The sequence below is a fragment of the Ammodytes marinus genome (genome assembly GCF_949987685.1).
Source record: "Ammodytes marinus genome assembly, chromosome: 12".
Lineage (NCBI taxonomy): Eukaryota > Metazoa > Chordata > Actinopteri > Uranoscopiformes > Ammodytidae > Ammodytes > Ammodytes marinus.
Genome location: NC_137216.1, coordinates 15,915,954 through 15,941,169, shown reverse-complemented (window position 1 = coordinate 15,941,169; position 25,216 = coordinate 15,915,954). Strand labels below are relative to the sequence as shown.

The 25,216-nt window shown below is 40.1% G+C and overlaps 2 protein-coding genes across 4 annotated transcripts in view; one reads left to right on the top strand and one right to left on the bottom strand.

The window, feature by feature from the left end:
* The first annotated feature begins 492 nt into the window (after positions 1–492).
* On the top strand, positions 493–17,342 carry prpf40a (PRP40 pre-mRNA processing factor 40 homolog A). 2 transcript variants are annotated; one of them, XM_080037847.1, is made up of 27 exons: positions 506–529; positions 3,759–3,839; positions 3,983–4,123; positions 5,829–5,912; positions 6,559–6,577; positions 6,683–6,702; positions 6,850–6,891; positions 7,049–7,159; positions 7,291–7,411; positions 7,667–7,691; positions 7,877–8,092; positions 9,403–9,508; positions 10,724–10,788; positions 10,891–11,055; positions 12,208–12,316; positions 12,502–12,652; positions 12,839–12,972; positions 13,183–13,297; positions 13,609–13,700; positions 13,841–13,957; positions 14,220–14,357; positions 15,482–15,577; positions 15,679–15,765; positions 15,899–15,989; positions 16,091–16,152; positions 16,239–16,394; positions 16,546–17,342. In XM_080037847.1, exons 1-27 carry the CDS (start codon positions 527–529, stop codon positions 16,633–16,635), a joined length of 2,637 nt encoding a protein of 878 aa, XP_079893973.1. In that variant the 5' UTR covers positions 506–526; the 3' UTR covers positions 16,636–17,342. The 2 variants fall into 2 exon arrangements, with proteins under 2 accessions (XP_079893974.1, XP_079893973.1); XM_080037848.1 differs by lacking the exon at positions 3,759–3,839 and having other exon boundaries at positions 493–529.
* A 549-nt stretch (positions 17,343–17,891) lies between these two features.
* The window catches only part of fmnl2a (formin-like 2a), a 49,971-nt gene continuing 42,646 nt past the window's right edge, over positions 17,892–25,216 (bottom strand). Inside the window, exons 23-27 of one of the 2 annotated variants that reach the window (XM_080038293.1) lie at positions 25,085–25,186; positions 24,339–24,434; positions 23,616–23,736; positions 20,508–20,607; positions 19,881–20,010 (exon numbers count right to left, since the gene is read on the bottom strand). In XM_080038293.1, the coding sequence (XP_079894419.1) occupies position 20,010; positions 20,508–20,607; positions 23,616–23,736; positions 24,339–24,434; positions 25,085–25,186 (420 nt within the window). In that variant the 3' untranslated portion in view covers positions 19,881–20,009. Of the gene's footprint in view, positions 20,011–20,507; positions 20,608–23,615; positions 23,737–24,338; positions 24,435–25,084; positions 25,187–25,216 lie in introns of both variants that reach the window. The other variant, XM_080038292.1, reaches the window with a different exon arrangement.

Below are 25,216 nucleotides of genomic sequence, written 5' to 3'. Positions count from 1 at the left end.
TGAGCAAGGAGGTGTGGTGAGGATCACAATTAAGTGGATCATCCAGCATAATCAAGTAATGGTTTCAATGAATGAACCATTTAAAAAAATGTCCCAATCATTTCTGTCAAAAGAAAAAAGGCTACCTATTACATTTCATTTAATCATTTTATATCAACACATTTGACTATATTCAATATATTATATTACTTATAGTTGTGTTAGTGGTGCATAGGACAAGCTAACTCCATATAATTAATGTGGAATGTGGAACAAATTGTTGAATTTAAGAAAAGAAAAAATAATAATTTAAGAATCCACACGTCTCATCTCATACACTTCCATACCATAGACAGAAAATAAAAGTTCCAGACTCACAATATTACCACAATGTCCTTCATTGCATTTCTGCACAATACTGACGCAGAATGACGCTACAGAATCTTTACCTTTGACCCCTCTGCCTTCGGGAGGGAGTTGAACCAATCGTTGTGCTCGTTGTTGAGAGGTGCTCAAGTTTCGTGGATGTTCATACCCTCTCGTCAACATGGTGAGTACAACCATTTAAAATAATACATGATTATACATTTTATAAGAAGCCAGTAAGGGTCCAAAATAAATTAGTACTTACTTGGAGTTGGTTGATAACCGGCTCCGTGTCCCCGTGATTTAAAATAAAGTTTCACGTGCTTGAAAACCACACGTTAGCATCTCGAGTTAGCACTGTGCTAAGAGAGCGGCACAATCATACCGTCATGGTCCAGACTATGCACTGGAACTGAAGCCTACGTACAAACTAAATATAGAGACCAAAAACACAACAGGTTATTAGATTTGGCAACATGTAGTATTAGTAAATACGTTTAACAGTGTTAATTTTCTCATGTAAGGCTGATTAGGGGCGTTTTTTATCTAGTTGAGGAGTTATTCTCGGCCAGGGTATAGACGGTTTTCCAATCATAAACGGCGTCTTATACCGGCATCCCGTTAATATTACCTAGATGCAAAGGGGAAATGTATGTGGATATTAATATGTATCAACTTCAGGTAAGATAAAGACAAATCAAAGTAACCCGCAGTTAGACACAGCTAACATACTAGCTTGCCATTCAATAGTTATAGGAACGTCAATGCATCTGCGCTATCGTCTATCTATGTTCATAATGTAAATACCTGTCATCAGGAAAATGTGCTAGACTAGTGCATCATTTCATATGCGTTCGGTTGTTTATAAGCAAATAAGTTACCTTAGGCCAAGCAGACTTATACACATGTAATACAATGTTGGTTTTTAACTGTGAAAACGCATACTACTCACTCTTGTTGAAAGTAAAGTAATTTAGTTCAATTACTTTGTGTTGGTCTATGCAACATAGTCCCTACATATCCCGATAAGGTCTTATCAGAGGTGGGCAGAGTAGCCAAAAAATATACTCAAGTAAAAGTAAGTTACTTTAAGATTATAATTACTCAAGTAGAAGTAAAAGTACTCATAAAAATTATTACTCGAGTAAGAGTAAAAAAGTATGCAGTGAAAAGACTACTCAAGTACTCAAGAGTACAAGTAGGCCTACTGAATTACTCCGGATTTATTTTTGAAATATACAGAGCAACACAAACGGTACAGAATAGACACGAACATAATATAAAACAGCAATGTTCAAATAAAGATATGTTAAATAAAATAATTTTAAATAAAACAATAAATAAGGTATTTAAAAATCAAATGAATAACCCTTGAACTCAAACAATAATAAATTAATTATCTGCCAAATTAAATACATCACCCTTCAAATAAAATGATAATAAATTAGGCTTGTCCAAAATTATATTAATTAAAACCAATACACTTATAACACTGTTGCAATTGTTTTGCACATACACATTTTAAAACAAATTCCTACAATATGTCACTGGCCCTGAGAAAATTATCTAGGTTGGGTTTAGCCCCAAAATGATAAAACACACAAAATTAAACTTTGTTACACATCAAAACCTGCTGGCACACTCACTTAACGTATGAAACTACAAAGTGGCTGAACAAAGAGACCACTCTCAGACTCTCACACAGCCAGACTGGGGCATGCGAAGTGAGTAGGCTACAGGGAGAACAGGACATGTGTCAAAGAAGAACAGTTTCTCTGTAATTGCGAGTGTGTGGGAGTCTGTGTCACTGTGATTGTTATTTTGTAAGTTAGTGTGATTGAGAGCTTGCAAGTGTGTGAGTTTGTATTTGAGGCCAGGGGTGTGGCTATTGCTCCTCGGAATCAGCGGTTTCTTCCATTTTCTCGACTCACCCAGATAGTCGGTAAAATATGCGTTTAACCTACATGGCACGGCCACGGACACAACATCGGTGCAGAACCGCAGCCTTTAAAAAAGTCCGCGGACATTGTTGAGCCCATGGTTGAGCCCTATGACAACATGACAACACTTGTCATGTGACTGAAGTGGCTGCATTTGATTGGCAAGCTTTTGTAATGTGGTTTTTATTGGTTGAAATAGTCACGTGATAGAGATGTTGGCTGAAGACGTCCCCGGGGAGAGAAATCATGAGAGAAATAGCTCTCGCATGTAATAAATAAAATATATAAAAAAATAAGGTAACGACCGTCACGTAGCCAAATGGAACGGCGTAAAAGTACCGTTCTTTCTTCAAATATTTACTCAAGTAAAAGTAAAAGTATGTTGCAATAAAACTACTCCTAAAATTACAATTTATTCAAAAAGTTACTCAAGTATTTGTAACGGAGTAAATGTAGCGCGTTACGACCCACCTCTGGGTCTTATAATGCATTGATTTAATTATTCTAAAGTGAAGGACTTAAGAATATAAGCATCTTTTTAAATATAACTATCTTTTTAAATATAACTTACAAATGCCTCTAGAACCACACATCATGTTAACCAGAATGACTTGATCCAATATGGTCACATTGCGTAATTTAAGTGACACATTATTCATTTTATTATTATTATTATTATTATTATTATATTGTTTGAATTTGTGTATTTTGAATAACCTTAAGTAGAATAATATTATACCAAATTAGAAAGCAATATATTGTAACATTTTGAAATAGATCACCTATCTTTTTCATTTGACAAAGTATTATGTTCCAATAAACAGTTGTTTCAAAATGGCGATGTGATGCCATAGAGACTGTATATAAAAGAGTTTGCCATGCACAGCACATCTATATGTGGCTGGTGCAGGACAGAGAAAATAAAAAAATAACATCTGAACCACAGCTTGCAGCCCTGAAGACACTTTTATTGAGCAAAGGAAGACAAAATATTCCGACCAACAATTTGGTCTTCCTCAGGTGTGGGACTGTGTCCGCTGCAGCTTGCTCATGTAAAATGGACCTCTCTCATTTAACCACGTTTTGATTATATTTCTTATTGAATTTATAGCCTGTAGTTTGATGTGCTGTTGAATTGTGATGCCTTATCTTCAGATGTTTTTTATATGTTTGTCCACCCTTTTTAGAAATATTGTGAAATGATTATAACATGTTTGAAACTCCTATTTGCCTTTTAGTGTATTATTTAGTTCATTGCCCTCATCATTTGAGATTCATTGTTGTGCACGTCATGGTACATTTTCATTTGATCTTAATTACAGTAGCTAATATTGTTGCAAGAATTGTATTTGAGGACGTCGTATTTGGAGGAATTCATGGTGTTGAATTAAGCATGCCGCTAGCTAGGCCTCACACCACTGGCTGTTGTGAGTGAGTTCACTAACTCTGTGTGGTGTTTCTTATTCGTGACAGTCTTCATCGGAGGCTAATAATGGCTCGAGCCAAGCGCCACCTTACCCAGGTGTACCGCCCTCAGGGATACCTCCCCCATTTGTAAGTCGCTGACGGATATGTTTGTGACAATTTAGCTTTTCACCTCTTGTCCAACTTGTCATACAGGGTTGAAGTGAGAGTGTTAAATGTTTAAGTCTTCATTACTGTTTAATCTAATCTAATGCATCCTATCCTTCGTCTAGATGGGACCACCAGGAATACCGCCTCATTTCCCTCCCATGGGAATGCAGATGGGACAGCGACCGCCCAGCATGAGCCCTATGCCTCCTGGTATCATTCCCCCTGGGATAATGCCTCCAATGGGGGCTCCGCCAATGGGACAGGTGAGCTTTTCTAGGATGCTTGTAAGCTTGTCTCTGTTTTGGTTGCTTCTTGATTCTTGGGGCCTGTGGGATTAGCAGTAGAAACACACCAGTTTTCATCTACCTCTGAATCTTAGTCAGCCATAATTTACAGTTCCACTTTACTAGGGCTGGCCCGAATGCCATTTTTCAGGCTTCGAATATTTGTTGGTTTTTCCGAGCGAATATTCGAATATTCGTTCCAGAAAAACACACCATCAAAAACAACATAAAAAAAAAATATTAAAACATTTTTTTTTTTTAAAACGTTAATAATCCCTATATACTCCCTGGAACCGATTTTGACAGTATCTGCATATTTTGTTGAAGATTTACGCGCTCGGAGGTGAAGTAATGGATGCGCTATGACACTTAGTGATGTAATATCCTCCTAAATGAGCAATACTACTACTACTACTACAATATTACTAACTTTTATATCCAAATATAAAATTATTTGATGACATTATATTGCAGTACTAGCTTCTTGCAAAAAAAATGTTGAAAAAAAAAAAAAAACGAAGCTCCGAATACTAATTTAATCTCCGAATACTAATTTTCCGAACGAGTATTCGAATATTCGAATAATTCGGGCCAGCCCTACACTTTAAACATACTTTAACAAATAAAGATTGATTTTCTTCATTTTGATTTTAGGTGATTGTCTTCCCGTACTGAAATACTTTTTTGTTTATATTGTAACTGCTTTGCCACTTGAAATTAGGCCAACTGTTTTCTGCAGTTGCTCATACGTAGCCTTACAGCATTGAAAAGTGATAGTTAAGAAGCATTTTGTATCAAAGTAAAGGTTGATATAGAAAGTGAAATCACTATAAATGGTCAGCCAGGGCATGACTGGTGCATCAAAACAACAAAACGTATTTAGACAAGAACCAAAGGGAAATGCTAAACATCCATAAAAGTTCAGAGACCGACTTCTTCGTTTAACTGTAGTTATTGTTTACAACTGTTACGATCATCTGACTGCTTGTGATAGATGTTAGTGTGAGTTTGGTGAGTAGAAGGGTATCATAACTGATAAAGTTGATAGTTATAATTAAATACAAAATATAACCCAAGTTGTAGTAATGTGAAGTTTTACTTATATCTCCTCATGATCCGCTGCCTGTCTGTACTGTGTGTTGTCTGGAGAAAACAAATCCAATTTAAATACATAGCCTATGAATTGGTATCTTGCTAGCTGTGTATGAACACTGGATTTTTCACACAGTACAGACAAGTTGTGAATCATGAGGAGATATTCACTGATGAAGTGATTTTGACAACAAGAGTTCTCCAGAATCACTTTATTTTAAACATCTACCATTGGTTGACTGAATACTGATGAGGTAGTCGCACGTTAATTCAGCCTTTTTTATGAATATGTTACATATTTAAAAAGCATATGTGGTCTCGTCATGTATATAAGTAGGTGTGATATGGTGCCAACAACACCAGTCTGAAAAGGTGTTGAGGCAATGTAGTTTGGTCTGTCACAGCTTCACAGATAACAAGCTGTATCATCACACCACTCAATAAGCACATTTGATTCTCACTCCACCCCCCCCCCCCCCCCCCCCAGCTGCCTTCCTCACAGACACCGACCTGTCTCACACTGTGTCTTAATACCTCTGCCTGCCTCCTATGGAAGTGCCAGATGAATATTTCATGATGCTTCTTTTATTAGATGCCAGGCATGATGCCTCCTATGATGCCAGGGATGATGATGCCCCCGCGCATGCCAGCTGCGGCCGTTCAACCAACGGGACCGGTAATTCTCCTTGCTACTTATTCCTCAGTGCTTCGCTTCACACTTTTTAAAAATACACTGCGATCTGTAAAATGCTAAATGAAGCATTTGCACAGCGAACAGTCACTGTTGATGTCATTCCATTAAAAAAGAAAATAAATCAGTATATTTTTTACCACTCATTGAAATGAAACAACTAAAACATAATTAAATTAAATATCTGGTTAAACTTAAGATCTACACCTGCCAGCAATATGTTTCTTATTTATCGCTTTTCATTTTTTATGGCTTAAGTTCAGCTATGAATCGCTGTAATTGTAATGAAATACACAAGCCCTTCACTGTTGATGTTCTGTTTATCTTTCTTCTCCACTGAGTAGTAAGCAACTCGTGCAAATGAGCGATCTGATATATTTATTGTGACAACATCCAGACGCCTTTAGAGATCACAAGACATCCACTTAATCATCACAAGTGCATTTTTTGTATCTTGATGGGCATGGTGTTTTGTACTAATTAGGAAAGCTTTGTCAGTAACACTGTATTGTGAATGATGAGTCTATTCCCGGCTGGATTCACCCTTCAGAGCCAGACATGTAAACTTTTCGGATGTCTAATTTTTTTTCTTGAGGGGAATAATCAACTAATAACATTGTCTTTCCTGCAGCCTGGTGTCGACTCCACAGGTAAGATCCGTAATTTGTCATTTCACTTTCAAATTATATGCTTGCATATTTTGGGCTCATTACAAGTACAGCATCTTGACTGGATTTATTCATTCATCCTCACAGCTCCTGCACCTGGAACAGCTGTAAGTCTAACATGATTGTTTTATTTATTATGCAGTAATTCAAAGTTTACAATTATGAGTTCACGTTATCGGCTCCAGTACTTAAGCTTGTGGCCTCTCCTTAGCTGCAGTCTGTCATTCTTTGATCTGTCCCTTTTATCCCCACAGAGTACCACAAATGGATCTCCACAGGACGACCAGCCAAAGAAGGTTTGTGCAAATTCAAATTGGAAAGATAGATGAGAAAGACCTGACGATAATAATTAACAAAATAGAATTTAAAAAAAAAGTGGTTTCTTGCACTTTTCTCCTTTTTCTGCCACTTTTACACTGAAACAGTTGATTTATTGGTTGTTTTGTCCTCCAGAAGTCCCTGTGGACAGAACACAAATCACTGGATGCGAAGACCTATTATTACAATACAGAGACCAAGCAGTCCACATGGGAGAAACCGGATGACCTCAAATCTCCTGCAGAGGTACACACTTTATCACTTACGTGTTGAACATCTACTTCTACCCATTTATTTACTCTTACATTTTAGAAATAAATGAGATGGATGGATAAGACAACTGAAATCTTTTCCTTTCTGTTTCCCCCCTCCTTCAGCAAATGCTGTCTAAATGCCCATGGAAGGAGTACAAGTCAGACACAGGGAAGCCTTATTATTACAACTCTCAGAGCAAGGAGTCCAGATGGACCAAACCTAAAGACCTGGAGGATCTGGAAGGTAAAGAGCTGCTGCTGTGAGAGCGACAGCGATGTCATACTGAGCCTCTATGGATGAGTCTCTAACAGCACGATGAATGGCATGGCGCTGTCTTGTTTGAGAGGGGGCATCACTGATTTACAAATGCAGGAGGCACAAATTCAGCGACACATTACGGCTCCCGCAGTACATTTATCTCTGTGCCGTTATCTTATCCCAGTTTGCTTTGAAATGAAAACACCTACCCTAACAGCTTTCTCCTTTTGTCTATTCCAGCTATGATCAAAGCAGAGGAGAATGGGTAAGAGCTTCCTGTTTTACTTCGGTTACTCTTCAGTGTTCACCATGCAAATGATTTCTTGCTCCACAATCAAACAACCTTTTCTGTTTTTATCATGAGTATGACTGACTGTTCAGTCAGCTTCTTTTGCCCTGGTGTTCTTGTGAACATGTGATGTAGTCTGAACCGTCATGGTCTGATTGCAGAACGTCTGAGGCAGTGGCTCCCGGCAACGCAGTACCTCCTGCAGTGCAAGCAGATAACATGGCCACCATGGCAACCGCCATGGAGGCGGAAACTGCAGCAGCGGTCTCTGACGAACACCTGTCTCAGGTGTCCATGCATCACATAGCCGAGGTCAAGACTGCAGACACACCTGTGGCTTCCTTAGAGGGCTCAGTCGCCATTGAGGCCGCAGCCAGGTAAATAAGCATGTCTGATACAGAAATCCATTAACCCCACTTACATCAAGCCAGAACCATTGTCACCATGACACCATGTTTATGTACAAAGCACCCTTTCAACTTAATATACTCATTAGGGATGGGCACCAGTAGTCTAATCCAAGATCGAGTTATGCATAGTTCCTCAAGGATCATTCTTGTGCTCGTTTATATCTATTATCTATTTTTAGAACGCAAGGCATATATCTGTAGTAATGGCGATAATAAAGGTGCATGTTTATATTGTAGCCTACTTAATGCTTAATACAGTCACAGTTAGGCTACCATTTGATATTAAGGATTTATTTTTCACAAGTTCAAAACACTTTTTTCCTAATAAAAAAATTATTAAATGGTCGGGTCAAAACATACAGTGTAGGACTCTAATGGCAAAACATTTAAAGTGACATAAAGGGCACCCCAACACACGCACACAAAAACGTGAGGGCCCTTGTTCACCAATTGGGTTCATTTGAAACGACTACTTGTGGAATCTATTGCCTCGTTTCCACCGAGTAGAGCGGGTCGGAGTGGTTTGGTCCGGTTATTTTGGCTTTCCATTCGCCAGGGTACGGATATAAGCGCGCCTAACCGCTCTAAGCTGCTCCTATTTTCGGTACTCCCCCGTTGGGGTACCAGCCGCCTGAAAAGGTGGAGCTACACATGCCGTCCGTTGATTGGTCGAAATAATCATTTCCGCCGTTTGTAGTCACCTCGGCAAGAATGAAGAGAGCCTTGTTTTGGCGAAAATGTGAGCGCAGCACTGTTTATTGTGTGGTGTTTTTTTTCTTCATTAAATTAATCAGTGTGGTCTACACTGTGTCCCACTGCTACGATGTCACGTAGCTGTCGCTCACTGTCTCTATCAGTTGCACCAAGCCGTCTCTGTGCGTTTACCGGCATAATACGCTCACAACACAGGGGGAATAAATAAAGAAGCGGCTGGTTTGACCAAGCAAAAACGAGAGACCGCTGGCTTGACCACAGTTGTATCACAGCCCAATAGTTTGACCCATATTCTGGCGGCGGCTATCGCAGTCCAGCCTAAACTTTACTGGTAGCGGCCACTGATATTCTTAAAAGTGAGCTGTCCCGCTCTGAGCCGACCCGACCCGCTCTACTCGGTGGAAACGAGGCATATCACTCACGCCCATCCCTAGTAATCATGGATGATGAGGATTGTTTCTGTATTTCATTCCTTTTTTCCATCGCCTGATTTGATAAATGCAAAATGTGCTTCATACAAACACAGCTAAATTAATCCAATAAACATCTTCCTTTGCTCTCAGTGTTGAAGTCACAAAGGAAGAAAGGCCCGAGCTTCAGAAGAAAACTTACAAATGGAACACGAAAGAGGAGGCCAAGCAGGCCTTCAAGGAGCTGCTAAAGGAGAAGGTGAGTCAGGCTGTGAAATGGGGTTAACATGTAGATGAACTAGATGCCACACCTGTTCTAGTGATAAGAGACTGCATTGTCCCTGCTGGCCTGTAGGGCATGTTCACCTTACTTGACACTGAGCAGGTCAAATGCTAAAACAAATCAGTATTTGTTAATGCGCCTACACAGACATTAGTATCCATAAATGAGATTTTAAGCTATGACCAGAGCTACAAATAATTATCTGGGTGCGTTGCTCATTGTAACGGATTTTAGATATATTTAACACTTCATTTTGTGCCACTGTGCCATTGGAACTACAAAGGCTGGTGAGCTTATGGCCTCATTACTTTGAGTGGAGCTAAGTTTGTCATGCGAAAAATCCAAGCTTTTAATCAAGACAAATTTGCCATCAAGGTGGCTGTAGTTGATGCCATTGATTATGTGCATGTTAAAATGGTTAGTTTAAAAGACATGTATTTCTTTCAAAATGAAGGTCATTCTCCCGTAATGTCTGATGTATTTACTATCCTTTGCATTTTGACCTGGATCTTAAATCCCTGTCCCTCCTCATGAGCCCCCGGAAGGTTTTAGAACGATTAAGCTTCACCTCCTGTCACTGTGGATGTGTTGTGTGTTGGGTGGCAAGGCGGCCTAGCACCCTCCCACCTTGAATGCTACTATATTTAGCCTCCCTTTTTAATTGTGTGCACAAAGCTCTCTGAGTTTGCTTGCCATTTCCTGCAAGATCTTAATGGCTCTGTCTTTATGATTAGCTTTATTGGATCAAAGACACAGTGGCTGGCTGGGGATTTAAGACAGTGAGAGAAAGTGGCATGCCTCAGTGAGTTAGAATAACTGTGACAACTGACGAGACGGAGGAGGCACGCGCTGGAATCAGTTCATAATGGATGATGGGGTCACTCCCTGAGAGAGGCGAGTGGCAGAAAGGGCGCTTTCATAAGTCCTCAGTGGCACTTCTTTGAATTATTGCCACTCAAAAGCTTTTAACTCTGCATCTATTAGTAATTAAGTAAATGTGTTGACTTCTTGGAGAGAAAGCAGCACAACTCATTGTTCCTCTGCCTGTCACATTTGCCCATTCTAACAAAGGGCAGTTTAACAATTCACTTTCCTTGATCTGTTGATTGAAAAATGTCTTTTAAAAAATCATATTCTCACAATTTAACTGTACAGGACCAAATGACTTTAAATCTTATCTCTGTATTTCAGGGTGTGTCCTCCAATTCTTCCTGGGAGCAGGCTATGAAAATGATTATCAATGACCCTCGCTACAGGTACATTTATTCTCAGGAGACCAGTTTATCCTATTTTACAGTAGCAGGTGAGAACAATGCACAATCTGACCTACATTCTTTCACTTTTCTTTGTTTGCAAAGCGCGCTTCCCAAACTGAGTGAGAAGAAACAGGCGTTCAATGCCTACAAAGTCCAAACGGAGAAGGAAGAGAAAGAGGAGGCCAGAATTAAATACAAGGAGTCCAAAGAGACCTTCCAGAGGTTTTTGGAGAACCACGAGAAGATGACTTCCACCACCAGATACAAGTAAGAGCTGCTGCAGTGGTCTCACAGTCAAGTTTTTCTCTCCTCTGTAATGATTTGCCGTTCCCTGAATTGTCAATGTCATTATGTGGATGCGGATCAATGAAGAGTCATCTATGCCTTTTGCACCCCACCATGCAGTTACATAGCACAGTAAGCTTCCACTTAAACCGATTTGACCTTTGCGTCACTTGTCACACTTGTGTTGCTGAATTTGCTTTGGGCCTAACATGAGCCTGTTTACATTTATGGTGGTCATTCAAGTGAGTTAAAGAATATTGTCATTTGTTGGTTCTGATCTAGGGGCAAAGGTGCATATGACGTCTTGGATTTGGAACTTATTCACAGCCTTGATTAGGTGCATTATACACTATCACACCATTCTCAATACATTTCACATGCTACAGAGATGGCCTGAAACTATAACTAGAAAAAAGTGCATCAATTTCAGTAAATGAGTACTAATTCAGTTGGTTGAGATTTTTTTTTACCCACGTATCAACTTGTACGGTGTTGTGCATTATAAATTGTGCAGACACCATTTTAAAATGATACAGTCAGTGTGACATCCAGTTCACCAGCACGCTGTGGCTTGGCAACTGGGTGAAAGTCATCTTGGTGGACAGAGAGGGGACGGACGGATCGACTGGTGACCTTGTCAAAGAGCTTGTTGTGATGACTGGGACTGTAATACGGGATGGCACACAACAGTAGTTGGACAGTTGGACTAGATAACAGGGCTGTCTGGTGACATGTGTGTGTCACGTTAACCTTTGTCAACTTCGGAAAGGCGGTCAATGAAAGTAGATCATCATAAAAGACAGCTGTAATTTGTATAGATCTTGTATTAACTCTAACCAAAGTTGCTTCTGATGGCTTGCACAAGGCATTAAGAACCAATAGAGGTTAAGTTTAACTGTGAAATGCTGCCCTCATGTGGTTTATTGTGTACATGTATATTCGTGTGTGTGTGTGTGTGTGTGTGTGTGTGTGTGTGTGTGTGTGTGTGTGTGTGTGTGTGTGTGTGTGTGTGTGTGTGTGTGTGTGTGTGTGTGTGTGTGTGTGTGTGTGTGTGTGTGTGTGTGTGTGTGTGTGTGTGTGTGTGTGTGTGTGTGTGTGTGTGTGTGTGTGTGTGTTTACCTACTTGGAATCCAGGAAAGCAGAACAAATGTTTAATGAGCAGGAGGTGTGGAGCTGTGTACCAGAGAGAGATAGACTGGAGATCTATGAAGATGTCTTGTTCTACCTCGCTAAGAAAGAGAAGGTAATGCTCCTACAGTTCTACCAAATCTTCCTGATTTTAGCATGTTTATCAAAACAATTATGAATCATTTAACTTCCAGGCTCTATCTGAGAATTATACTGTTATAAGATTGGGGGGGAGGCAGCTTTGTGAACACTGGAAAAATTGACATCTTGGTTTATTCTTATTCTTCCACCTGTTTCCAGGAGCAAGCAAAGCAGCTGAGAAAGAGGAACTGGGAAGCTCTCAAGAACATTTTGGACAACATGGCCAACGTCACATACCGCACTACCTGGTCTGAGGCCCAGCAGTACCTGCTAGACAACCCCACTTTTGCAGAAGATGAAGAGCTGCAGAGTATGAGAGCAAAACATTCATGTCTTAAGTTTACTTGCTTTAGTTTGAAACATACGGTAGATATAAGAAGACAAAGTTTTAACCTCACCTTATCTGGGGGAAAAAATAGAAAAACCTCGGTTCTGTGACTATTTGTAAAGTACTTGAGTTCTCCTGGTTGATGGTGGTGTTATTATCTGATGACAGATATGGACAAAGAGGACGCCCTCATTTGTTTTGAGGAGCACATCCGAGCGCTGGAGAAGGAGGAGGAGGAAGAGAAACAGAAGACTCTTCTCAGGGAGAGGAGAAGACAACGCAAGAACAGAGAATGTTTCCAGGTGAAGCACTCAAAACTACAAGTCACCATGTCAGGGACAGACTGGTTTGCTTGATGTCCTCAATTTACTTCCCATGTTGCACTTTTCACATTGCAAAAGTTGATTAATACTTGTATTCTAGCTGTTGTGTTTTTTGTGTTATTTTCATATAAACACTGGATATCAATTGCTGCCCTGAAATTAATTTGTGGTTGTTTTTTTTCTCTCCAGAAATTTCTGGATGAGCTCCACGACCACGGTCAGCTTCACTCCATGTCTGCCTGGATGGAGATGTACCCGGCCCTGAGCTCAGACATCCGCTTTGCCAACATGCTGGGCCAACCCGGTAAGGCAGCACACATGGCTTCACACATACACGTCAGCTAAGTGGATGTGACAATGCAGACAACAGCACACAAACACAGAAATAAAACATACACAGCTCATTATGTGAATACTGTATGAACAGGGCACTCTCTTTTTCTTACCCCATTCAATTTAGATGCATTTGTTGTTAAATGCATTTTTTTGAATATATTTGAATATTATTCATTTTTTATTCTAACATTTTCGGCACGCTAATTGTTATTTTGTTTTTGCAACCTTGTTTTTGTCTGCTGACAATGCTTTTTATTTAAACATCCTGTCTGGCTACAGGTTCAACTCCCCTGGATCTGTTCAAATTCTATGTTGAAGACTTGAAAGCCCGCTACCATGATGAGAAGAGGATCATCAAAGATATTCTTAAGGTACCTTAATTCTTACTTATACAGCACAGTGTCACAAGAACAAACTTTACATCTGCTCACATCACAATATTTTAATATTTTGTGTCATACAACGTGTTCTCACTCTTCTGCTTCCCTTCTTTGGATGTCATTTTTTACAGGACAAAGGCTTTCTGGTTGAAGTCAACACTACTTTTGATGACTTTGGATCAGTCATCAGCTCAGACAAGAGAGCCACCACACTGGATGCAGGAAACATTAAGTTGGCCTTCAACAGCGTAAGATCATAGTACCTTAAAGCAACACAGATGCTGTTATGTATAATGAGGGGATACCATCTCAAAGTTTACCTTTTGAGTAACTTTGCTTATTTGATGAATTTCAAATATTAGTTTTACTTTTACACCTGATTACTTACTCCTGAGAGAGGTTTTGTGTCTTTGGATCTAAGTCTTAAGGCCTTTTCTCAGTTTGAATTTTATTTTCATCGTTTTATATCTATTGCATTAACCCATCTTGGCAACCTCTTTTTCTGTGTAGTTACTGGAGAAGGCAGAAGCCAGAGAGAGAGAGCGAGAGAAGGAGGAGGCCAGGAAGATGAAAAGAAAAGAAGCAGCCTTCAAGAACATGCTGAAGCAGGCCACACCACCATTGGAGCCAGAAACTACATGGGAGGGGGTAAGGCCTTTTAATGCTAATAATATTCTTATCGTTTCACAGCACTTAAAGCGGCTGCGAGTAACATTTAAATATCTTTTAAACAGCCTCATGTTTCCTCTGATAATCATAAATGACCTTTAACAGCAAACGAGACCATCAGTGCAAAGAAAGACGTTTTTATATAGTTTTTATTACTGCATTTGGTCTGGTCGCACACCCAGTCCGATTTTCGGTTCGCTCGTGCAGGCTCTATGGTCACATATCTGTATTGGTCGCAGATTTCAGTGTGGCGCTGCAACGCGATTTGAGAAGCCTATCCCTCCAGGTGAGGGAAGGGGAGCGGGAGCCTTGTTTGAGACAGTTATTTGTCGTCATAATGACTGATAACGGGGCTGAACCATCAAAGAAAAAAAAAGAGAATGCAATGAAGAAAAGCTAAAAGGGAGAGTGATATAGGCTACGGGCGGGACGAGGGCGTTGCCAAGCAACGTGTATACAATTTCACAAGAGCGAAACTAGACTGCAGTGTTCACTCCTAAATGAATGAGCGGTTGGTACTAACACAAAGTTTGCTTTGCTTCACCATCATCAGATAACCATTATCTGAAATAGTCATTATTTACATCAACAACACAAACACATTACCTCATCGTGATCCATACTAACTGCCGTCTCTCGTTCATTCGCTTTCTGTGAGGACACGTAATCTTTCAGCTCTGTGAGAGAGAGTAGTTAGGTGACGCTGCTGCATCAACTCATTGCAATCAGGTGTGTGTAGCACTGACTGGCATTAGTTGATGCAGTGTCAAAACCACTCTCACGGAGCCGAAAAGAGTCCTCACACTTTCAACACACGGACATGCACTATATTGCGCCTTCTCAGTTCACACTCGCACGCCTGGCACGAGCTAGAAAACAGCTTTGCGACAGCGGGCGTCGTAAAAATACTACCGCTTTTGTCCGAAGGGGACGCCAACATGCCATGTTACTCGTAGTGGCTTTAACACATTTCTATTTTGTATCCCTCTCCTCTGCTATTGAGCTCCTAAATTCTCAATCATTTGTACAGTAATAAACAGTAGCTTGTCTTTTTTTGTTTTGATTGTACCTTTGTTTTTTTACTGAAATTCATAAAATCTCAGGTCAGAGAGAGATTCTTAAAAGAATCCGCTTTTGAAGACGTAACCCTGGAGTCAGAGAGGAAAAGGATTTTTAAAGACTTCATGCATGTCCTAGAGGTAAGTCTGCCATGAGAGCAGGAAAGGTCTGAATATTTCCCTCTTCATGACTAAGATGATGCTGTTTGACATGGCATTTACATGTATTTTATTTTTTTCAGCATGAATGCCAACATCACCACTCTAAGACAAAGAAGCACTCGAAGAAGTCCAAGAAGCACCACAGGAAACGATCACGCTCTCGATCGGTAAGTGCTTCTCAACCACTGCGCTTACACAAGACAATTGAGCTGCCCTGCAAACAATGTAGCAGTCAATTAACAAGGATACCGTCCTTTTCCCATACAATCTTTGATTTATTCCACTTTTCTGTTTTGACAGGGCTCGGAGTCTGAGGACGATGAGTACCACAAGAAGAAAAAGAGGTCCCAGTCCAAATCTCCCTCTGAACGCTCGTCTAGTGGAGAATCCGGTGAGTGGCTCTTCAAGCTCCGATGATCTGTTTCTCATCATACAGGGAGAAGAGCAGCAGTGTTGACATTTACCGATCATTTCTTTCTGCCCAAAAACCAGAGAGAAGCTACAAGAAGTCCAAGAAGCACAAGAAGAAGGCCAAGAAGAGACGTCACAAGTCTGTAAGTTAACAGAGGGGACCCCAACGTTGATTTACTGTGTGTAATATATAATCTGAATGTGAACTGATGGTGATTTCTGACAACAGGGATCGCCAGAGTCCGACAATGACAAGAGAGGAAGAGAGCGCGACGGGAAGCGTGAAAAGGACATTGAGAAAGATAAAGAGAACGACAAGTCCCGGGCTAAATCTCACTCCGACTCTAAACAGAAGTCTCCTAAAAGAAAAGCGGCAAAAGAGGAGGTTTGTTTTCTTTATTAATATTATATATTTTTTTCTTTCTCTCCAGTAAACTGATGTTATAAAGGTTAACTGGATGTGAAATTTGGACTAAACATTCAATGTACGTCATCATTACATCAGTGAGTCTTTGTGCTTTCTGTGATGTGTTCAGGGTGGCTGGGATACATCAGGCAGTGAGCTGAGTGAAGGAGAGCTGGAGAAAAGGAGAAGAACTTTACTGGAACAGCTGGACGCCCCGTGATGTCATTATGCCGCCTCTTTTTATCGTAATTTGTACACTTCTACAAACATGCATTCCCCTCCAAGCTCATCGGACTACCGGTCAAACCACCCTGGACAGCCTGTGTGAGATACCAGCAATTCTCAGGCATTTACGGGAATGTGCTACACTGAGCTTACACACTTAACTGGGTGACTCATTTGATATCAGGAGAGTGTTCAGCTGATCAATTGTTAAAATGTCCGATGGTCTTTTTGTTGCTTTTTGTTTGAAGTATTTTTTAGTTGACTAGTGGTACATGTATTCCATTGCCATTATTTTTTTTATGTTCAATTAAAATCATATCTTAACTGTCATGCCGACTGGCTTTCACCTGGAAAAGTAGCATCATTATCGCTGGACGCATCCAGAGGTCATGAGGAAATACTTTTCATTTGAACTTGACTGCAGCCGTATTCCCGTGGAATGATCCCAAACGTTTTAATTGGAGCATTTGTCGAAATTGATATACTGTAGTGACATGTAATAAAATACTGTTTGAATGGATTCCGTCTGTCATTGGATACTTAAGCAAATCATTACGTCTAAAAAGCATTGTCTTGTTTAATTATACTATTTGTATAATTTTTGAGCCAGGCATACCTATCACACTCAGAAGTAACTGCATGCTCATATGTAGAAATAACCTTACAGTAATGTTTTTTTAATAAACAATCTTAAAGAACTCATCAGTTGTGATTTGTCATTTTGTGGTTGAGCAGTAGTTCATTCAGTTAATCTAGCTGAAGCAAAAGCCATATACTATCCTTCTTTCATGAAGGTGATACCGTTATGTTTTCCCTTTATACATTTAAAGAATAATTGATTCTTTATAGTCATTTTGGATGCTCAAATAAGCTTATTTCCCTAACCTATTTTTATCAATGAATGCAAACTAAGTATTACCTCTCATTACCCAATAGAGGTCAAGAAGCACCAAGACTTTCCTTAACAGAATTTTCTAAGAGTTTATTGCATGTGGTGTAATAGATGATTCAAGCACTACTGAAGAAATATTTCATCAAGGATTTGATAATACGCCCATAAGCTGATATGTTGTCCCCCTTGATATTGTTTTGCGTGGTAGTCAGAAAAACGGAAAACAACTTGCTACAGTGTTTTTGTTATTGCCAAAGTGATTTAGTAATGGTGTTTAAAGCTTGCAGTTAATTCTCAAGTCAGTACACCCTGCTGAAGAAAATACATTCTCAAAGGAAACAGTTCTATAGTCAATGTAAATGGTTTATTTGATCATATTCATTGAAAATCTCATATCACCTAATCTTAAAAAAAAGGGGGGAAAAAAGCTTGTTATTTAGTAATAAGCACAAACTGCCGAAAATACATTTCTGGTGAACAAAAAGGGATGCCAGTATTATCCAGTTAAGAGAAATGTCACTATAACCGACAGTGGAGTTTAATGGGGGAGATGAACGGCTGCATGTGGAGATAATCACAGGGAGGGTGCATCACTAATAGCCACAAAAACCGGCTAATCACAGGACCGCTAACTGAAACTAGTTTTTAGTAGATATACAATGTGTACGATTAGAAGTTTAAATCTGATCAAACATAACACTTTTATAATCAGAGCATGTTTGTGTTTTTCCTAGCTGGCTGTGACGCACCCACAAGCAGATTCAGTGGTCTAATGCCTCCTGCATGACAGTGACACTTTATAACAAACAACTGTAGATTCTGGTTGCATTTGGCTAAAAATTAAATATACAAAAAGAATGGAAACACAAAACCATAAGTTAAAATAACGTTCAAGTTGTATAGCACAAGGCAATGAAACCTTTTTTTTAAACAATATGTACAATATTACATCTGGCAATGTGTTAAGTAAAAAAAAAGCAAAAAATAATAATACATGGTTCGTAGGAAAATATCTGTACATATAGGAAACTGTATTGTGTACTTTGCTTTACCATGTTTTTATTGACAATGGGACACACATTGGATGGAAGTCATGAGCTTAAAGGAATCCTTTCAGTGGTTAAATACTATACATTAAAATTACAATAAAGTGAGTAGACACAAAAGTCTGGAATATAATTAATCTGTAATAATAAAAAAAACTTTTAAAGAGATGAAATGCAGTTCTATCCAGTTCCGACAATGAGAGCAGTCGGGTTCAGGATCTTTAGTGCAGATTCTACTTTTGGTAGAATATTTCATGTTGCTTTGCAGGCTCGTTTACTCAACACTTTTTTTTTTTTACTTTATTTGTTCCCAGAAACCAAACAATAACTGCTGCTACATAAATGCAACGTTTAAAATGGACGGTGGAGTCTCATGTGAGCAGGCTGCCGACTTCCCTTCTGCAAATTCTGGCTGGATGATGATCCATTAACCATAGTAACAGCCTATGAAAGAGAAGTGGGCATGACGAGGCCTCATATATTTACACAATTCACATTAGCTGTCTTGCTTTGAAATGAATGACTTTTGTTGGTGTCTTTTTTTCGTTCCATCTTCATCATCCTTATAATTTACTTGAATACAAACATAGAGTTTTTTTTAAACTTATTTTCTGATCCTCTTCTTCATGCCTGATCATCAGCCCTTTGAGTAGAAGTTGAAAAGCCTCATGAAATGTAAAAAAAAATAAAAAGAACCCAACAGTGCAGGCCTAGCACACATTTGTCTAGTAAGAGGAATGTACTGAGATACAAACACAACACTAAAAGATGTGATATTTGTAACAGCTGAAGGGAACAGCGTCCCATACATTCTACATTACGTTTTTTTCCCCAAGGAAGCATCTCCCCAACGTGGCTCTTAAGGCCACTAACGCATGTCCAGTTTCACCACATCTTGGAATTTAAAGCCTGGTCAGTATTGTATTGCTCCAAGTGGGAATATTATTATTATAAAAAAAATATCAGTCGTCAGACGGAACGACAGCTTTACCATAACAATAAAGTTCAGGCACTTGAGCTTGTCAAAAGTTTTTTTTTTCGGCGTCAACCTTGCAGACACTTTTTTAAATTCAGTCCCACACATGTCCCAGTCCTTCATGGTGAAAAGCTGTCCCACAGACATGGAATAAAATGTATTCCTATGTAATATATATATACATAGTCATCTCTATGGTTGCTACAACAACTCGTCATCTTCTTCTCATCCTTCACTCTGCATTCCACTTCCTGTCTGTCTGTCTCTTTCTCTCTCTATCTCTCAATGCTACACGTCGCCATCTTCCCCCCCCCCCCCCCCAAGCACATGCACTGCTCCCTCGTCACACGACCACTTCGCCGTTGCCGTTGCCCGGCCTCAGGTTCTGATCATCAAAGCGTCTCCTGACACTCCGCCGCACAGCGTCCGCTCGCCTGTAAGGCTGATTCCTCAGATCTGAGAGGGAGGAAGGCGTTGGATTGGATGGGGGTTTGGGGGGGGGGGGGATAAAAGAGGTATCAGTCATCTTGTCAAGGTGTTTTGATGAGCCCACATTGCTCAAAGTGCTGGCAGCCTGTCTTTCAAAGCAGCGTGAGTTCTTACACAGAATAAAAAGATAAATTAAATTGAAAAAAGCCTTGCAGGTCAGCTGTCTCAGAGTGTTATTGACTGAGACAGGGCTGCCGCAAGGGGCTGTAAACTTGGAAACCTCTGCTAGAAATGTTGTGTAACCAAAATGCATCTTTTTCATATAAAGAGTGCAAAAAAAAATACTACTGAAAAGAGTAGCTTTTTTTAATTATCACACATTCACATTTACTGTTATGAAGGAGGATATATTAGGAAAAGGGGAAACAGAGGGAGAGGAAGGTCAACACTGAGTGGACCCGAAACGAGAGGAAAGTTAAAAAATAAATAAAAAACAGGAAGGGAGGTAATAAAGAGTTGCTTGCCAGGTTTGGGACACATCCACCACTACTGGGGTGCTACAGGAGGAGTTCCTTACCCTCGAGTAGACATTGGGAAATTTAGTAATGTTATTCTTCTTTAGGGCTAGATGAAGAGAAGACAAAACGAAGGTTAAAAACAAAGGAGGAGGAGGAGAAGGATGCCCAACATGTTCACACCGGCTTTGCTAAGAGAGCACAGCGAGCGCAAAGCGGAGTGGCAGCAGGCTGCATGGGCGGGACTGGCCAGAGAAGAGTAGGGGAAGAGTGGACAAGGGAAGCAGACAGGAAGAATGGAGGAGAGGAACAAAGCTTCTATCGTTCTTTTTTTAAAGTTTGTTTTTCTGTGTTATAAACCCATTCTGCTTTGCAAGAGCGACTACCAGCAGGACAGAGGAAAGGTCAAGTCTCAAACGTCCAGCACAGAGCATTTGTGAGCTAAACAAGTATGGTTTCCGGGACATAGCAGCATTGTTACATTCAACAGCACCTTGACAAAAAAAACAAGCAAAGCATGCGTCAAGCCAGGGAAACATCCATTTACCACCCAGTTAATTACCACAGAACAGGTATAAATGCAGTGAAAACAACTCGCTTGAATGTTAGAATTGACATGCAACTGCACAGATGGACCGCTTCAATGCAAAATGATTATTTGTATGTGGACATCGTGCATAATATTAGTAGTGAACATGCCAGACAACGAGAAGTCATTTGACAGAGAGGTGACCTGTCAGCAGGCAGGTGCAAGCAGAGCGTATTATGGGTGAACTGGAAGAGTAGAGATGCATTGTGGGAGGGTGGGGGGAGTGGTAGGGATGAAGCAATTAGCATGCAAAGAAGCCATCAGCAGTGATGATATGTGATCGTGAACACACAAACATTCATTTTTAAATTAAAACACTGATTGAAAACTCACAGAGAAGCAAGTGATAATGCCACAGGCACTTACACATATTGAGACATTTGTCATACCTGCCATGAAGATGATTATTGAAGCTTTTGTATATGCTTTATGTTTCAATGTTGGACTGTGTCATGTTGGGTATAACTACAACCAACCTAGATCATTACCATAGAATGGAATCAGTGACTTCAGAAAAGCCTGAATTGATATGTCGATAAGCCAATGATTGTTTTCAATCTGTCACCACTAGATGGCAGCTCATAGCTTCACTTTACTACCGTTACTTGATGAAAAAAGCTCTTTCATCTCTTGTCAGTGTAGTTTAGAGTGCAACCTTGGAGACAGTTTCCTCTGTGACATTATGGTTTGCCATGGTTGATAAAAGAAAACAAGGATGATGATAAATGGAGGGTGTGACACTTCATGCAGGTGGGCAGAGAAAACCGTTATCCAAAACCCATAGTCATGCTCTTGTGAGGAACACGCGTGAACACACACACACACACACACAGTCAGGCATGTGTGTGCGCTTCAGGTCCGTCTTGTGGGCTCCAAGTGTGATGGTTAAAAAAGGAGGAGTGTCAAGAGGCATGCAGGGATGAGGGAGAGAAAGACATAAAAAAAGGGAGAACGTTTTTGTTCCAGCAACCTTAGAGAAGAGAGACAGTTCTATTAGCTTAGTAATGGTACTCCTCATTGAGGGCGGGCTCGCAGAAGAACCGAGAGCCACGCTTGGCTGTGCGGGCGGTAAAGGGCACTGTCTTCAGCACTGCATCGAGAACAACAAAGGACAACAGCCAGGACAAGACAGAGACAAAGACAGCATAAGAAAAGCAGACACCTACAGGGGTTTAGCACTGGTTAGCACTAAGCAAAATACCCAACAACAGCATCAGAAAGGGGCCAGGACTCTAAATGACTAAGGTAACACTACTGAGTAATATTGTTAATAGAGATTTGGATCTATCTGATTTCAGATGAACAAAGGCACATTTAAATTACTCCTGTGGTGGAATAAATACCAAATACCTTTTAAAAATACATAAATATTAACAAAATGTACTCCAATGGTGCATCGATATTGTGTTATATTCTACAGAATATTTTATTATTGTTTTCTTAATACTAATATATTATTATGCAAGTAGCGTTTTACTGCCGAGCTGGTTTTAACTTCTTTAAAACAACTAAAACAATATAAAATTATTAATAATGCATTAGATTATCTTTTGTATGTAAAATCATATACTTCAAAGCAAATGACAAACAACTGTTATGGTAAGACTCATATTGACGGATACTAGCTTATTGCAGGTAATCTGTATCTAATTGGTGCAATGTCGGCTGATAAATTACAAGAAATTGCACAAACCGTGTTTGAGATCATTTAGAAACATTGTTCCCATTGCATAGTTTCTCCACCAGAGAGAACTGATACATTTTTATTTCAGCAGTAAAAATGATCTACTTTGTATTAACTCTGCCACAATTTTTTTTAAAGTTTCTAACAAGATTGTTTGAGTTTTGATTTAAGTAATGCATTTCTTTTTTTAAACAAGAGGCTGATTGGCTGATGTATTGTTATTGTATCTTTTAAACTTGAAAAAATATACATATGCAGTACAGTAAAACTACAATATTTTGCAAATGGGATTAGTGAACAAAGGGTTTATATAGTAAAATAACATGGAGGTTTTATCATTTAAAAGTCCAAGTTCCTCCAAACTGTACTTAAGTATAGCATTTGAGTGAATGTTCTTAGTGAAATTCCACCACTGGCAAGTTTCATTGCTCTTCACTAAACAAAATATGTATATGTTCCCTTCTAATTAATATTATGATATTCCAAGAACTAGACCTGCACCCGGCCCCGTCTATGTACAGATAATGTTACAACAAGGCAATAGACAAAGCAGACAAGATAAGCAATAAAATCACCAGACACATTTGAGCTTAATCTCGCTGGATTAGCTGGACCGTCAGTGCATGTTTGTACTCGTTAGGTTGAACCTTAATCATCAAACATCTGACAGCTGAATTTTTGCAAAAAGGGCCATAGTCATTGTTGTTAGTTGGTTTAGAATCCCTTTTGTCAATGACTGAACACATAGCACTGGAGAGGACCTTCATGCAGAGCACCCTGTAATGTATGTAATGTAAGTTTGTGTGTAGAGAGACTGTGACCAGGCGGGCCCAGGTGACGTTACCCGTGATGATGTCTTCAATGGCTCCGTCTTTCCCTTCGTAAACATGGCGGCTGTCTTTCACCTGTTTCTTCCTGAGCTCCTGGATCAGCTCTTGCTGCTGCCGCTTGCTCTTATGAGGAGACTGAGTAACACACACACACACACACACACACACACACACACACACACACACACACACACACACACACACACACACACACACACACACACACACACACACACACACACACACACACACACACACACACACACACACACACACACACACACACACACACACACACACACACACACACACACACACACACACACACAATTTAACATCTTGTAATAAGTCTCACTCTTAAGTACTGAGCACAGTGCATGCAATAACAATTCTCCCACCCTGAATTTCTTTCAGCTCAAATATAGTTTTTCCTCTACAAATCCCCAGGTTTGTGGTGTGCGTGAGTTCATTAAGCCAGTTAGTGGAAGTTATAACCGCTGATCCTGAGTGGATGTGATGTGGCTCAGCGGGGTGTCAAGACTGTAGAAGCAGATAAAACTTCGCTGCTGCTCTAATCCTGTGAAGTCTGCAGGAAGCGGAAAGGGGAGGAAGTGGAGCAGGCTTTACCTAATGGTAGCTGTGATCCACTGTGTTCTCTCCTGCCCCTACCAAGCAGGCCAGAGTGTACAGGGAGGGAGGGAGGGAGGTTTGGTGGGGAAAAGAATGCAGCGACTGACCTTCTGGTCTTCCTCCATCATGGCCTCCTGTTCTAGAAGCTTCTCCATCAGGATCTGCTCCTGTCTCTTTCTGTGCTCGTTGTCCTCGTCCGCTTGCTACAGGAGATAAACACACTCGTTTGTCACTGTTTTGGTATGTGGAAAACAGCGCTGTACCTCATTCCCTCATTCAAATGCTTCACCACGTGTGCTGTGCGAGCTGAGATTCTATTTCAGTATGAAGAGAAATGTGGTAAATTTGGTCATTAAAACGTAGATTCTGGAGAACGCTTATAAACAGGATCAGGATTTCGTCAAAATCAGTAAATATTTCCTCTTGATCTGCTACATGTCTGTACGGTGCTACATGTCTGTACGGTGCTACATGTCTGTACGGTGCTACATGTCTGTACGGTGCATGCCCTGAAAAATAATCTGGTCTTAATACCAAGCCAAGGCTCTGTAAACTACTAATATGCAAACAAAGGGTATGTCAACAAACGGGGGCCACCATAGCTAACAACAAACACATTAACATCGCTGAGCGAACAGTCTGTGATCGAGTTGCTGTGGGTGTTGACTGCATTGTTTAGACAAGGCAGAACATTTTGGAATAAAAAAAAAAGGATAAATACAATTTCATTTTGATCCCTTTTTTTAAACATTCCATTGTGGTCTAGTAGATCAGTGTAGTGCACTGGAGTTGTTGTGCACTTGTTTTTTCAACTAGGTTCGTGAGATTGTTTGTTTTGAGGAGTCCAGCTCACCCTGTACGCCTTGACAAATCGCACAAACACAGGGAAGAAAACGGAGGGCGGCGTCGTTTTGGAGTTCTCCCCAAAGAACTTCACCGCCTCGTCAAAGGCATCCTAACAAAGACAAGACAGTGGATTCACTTA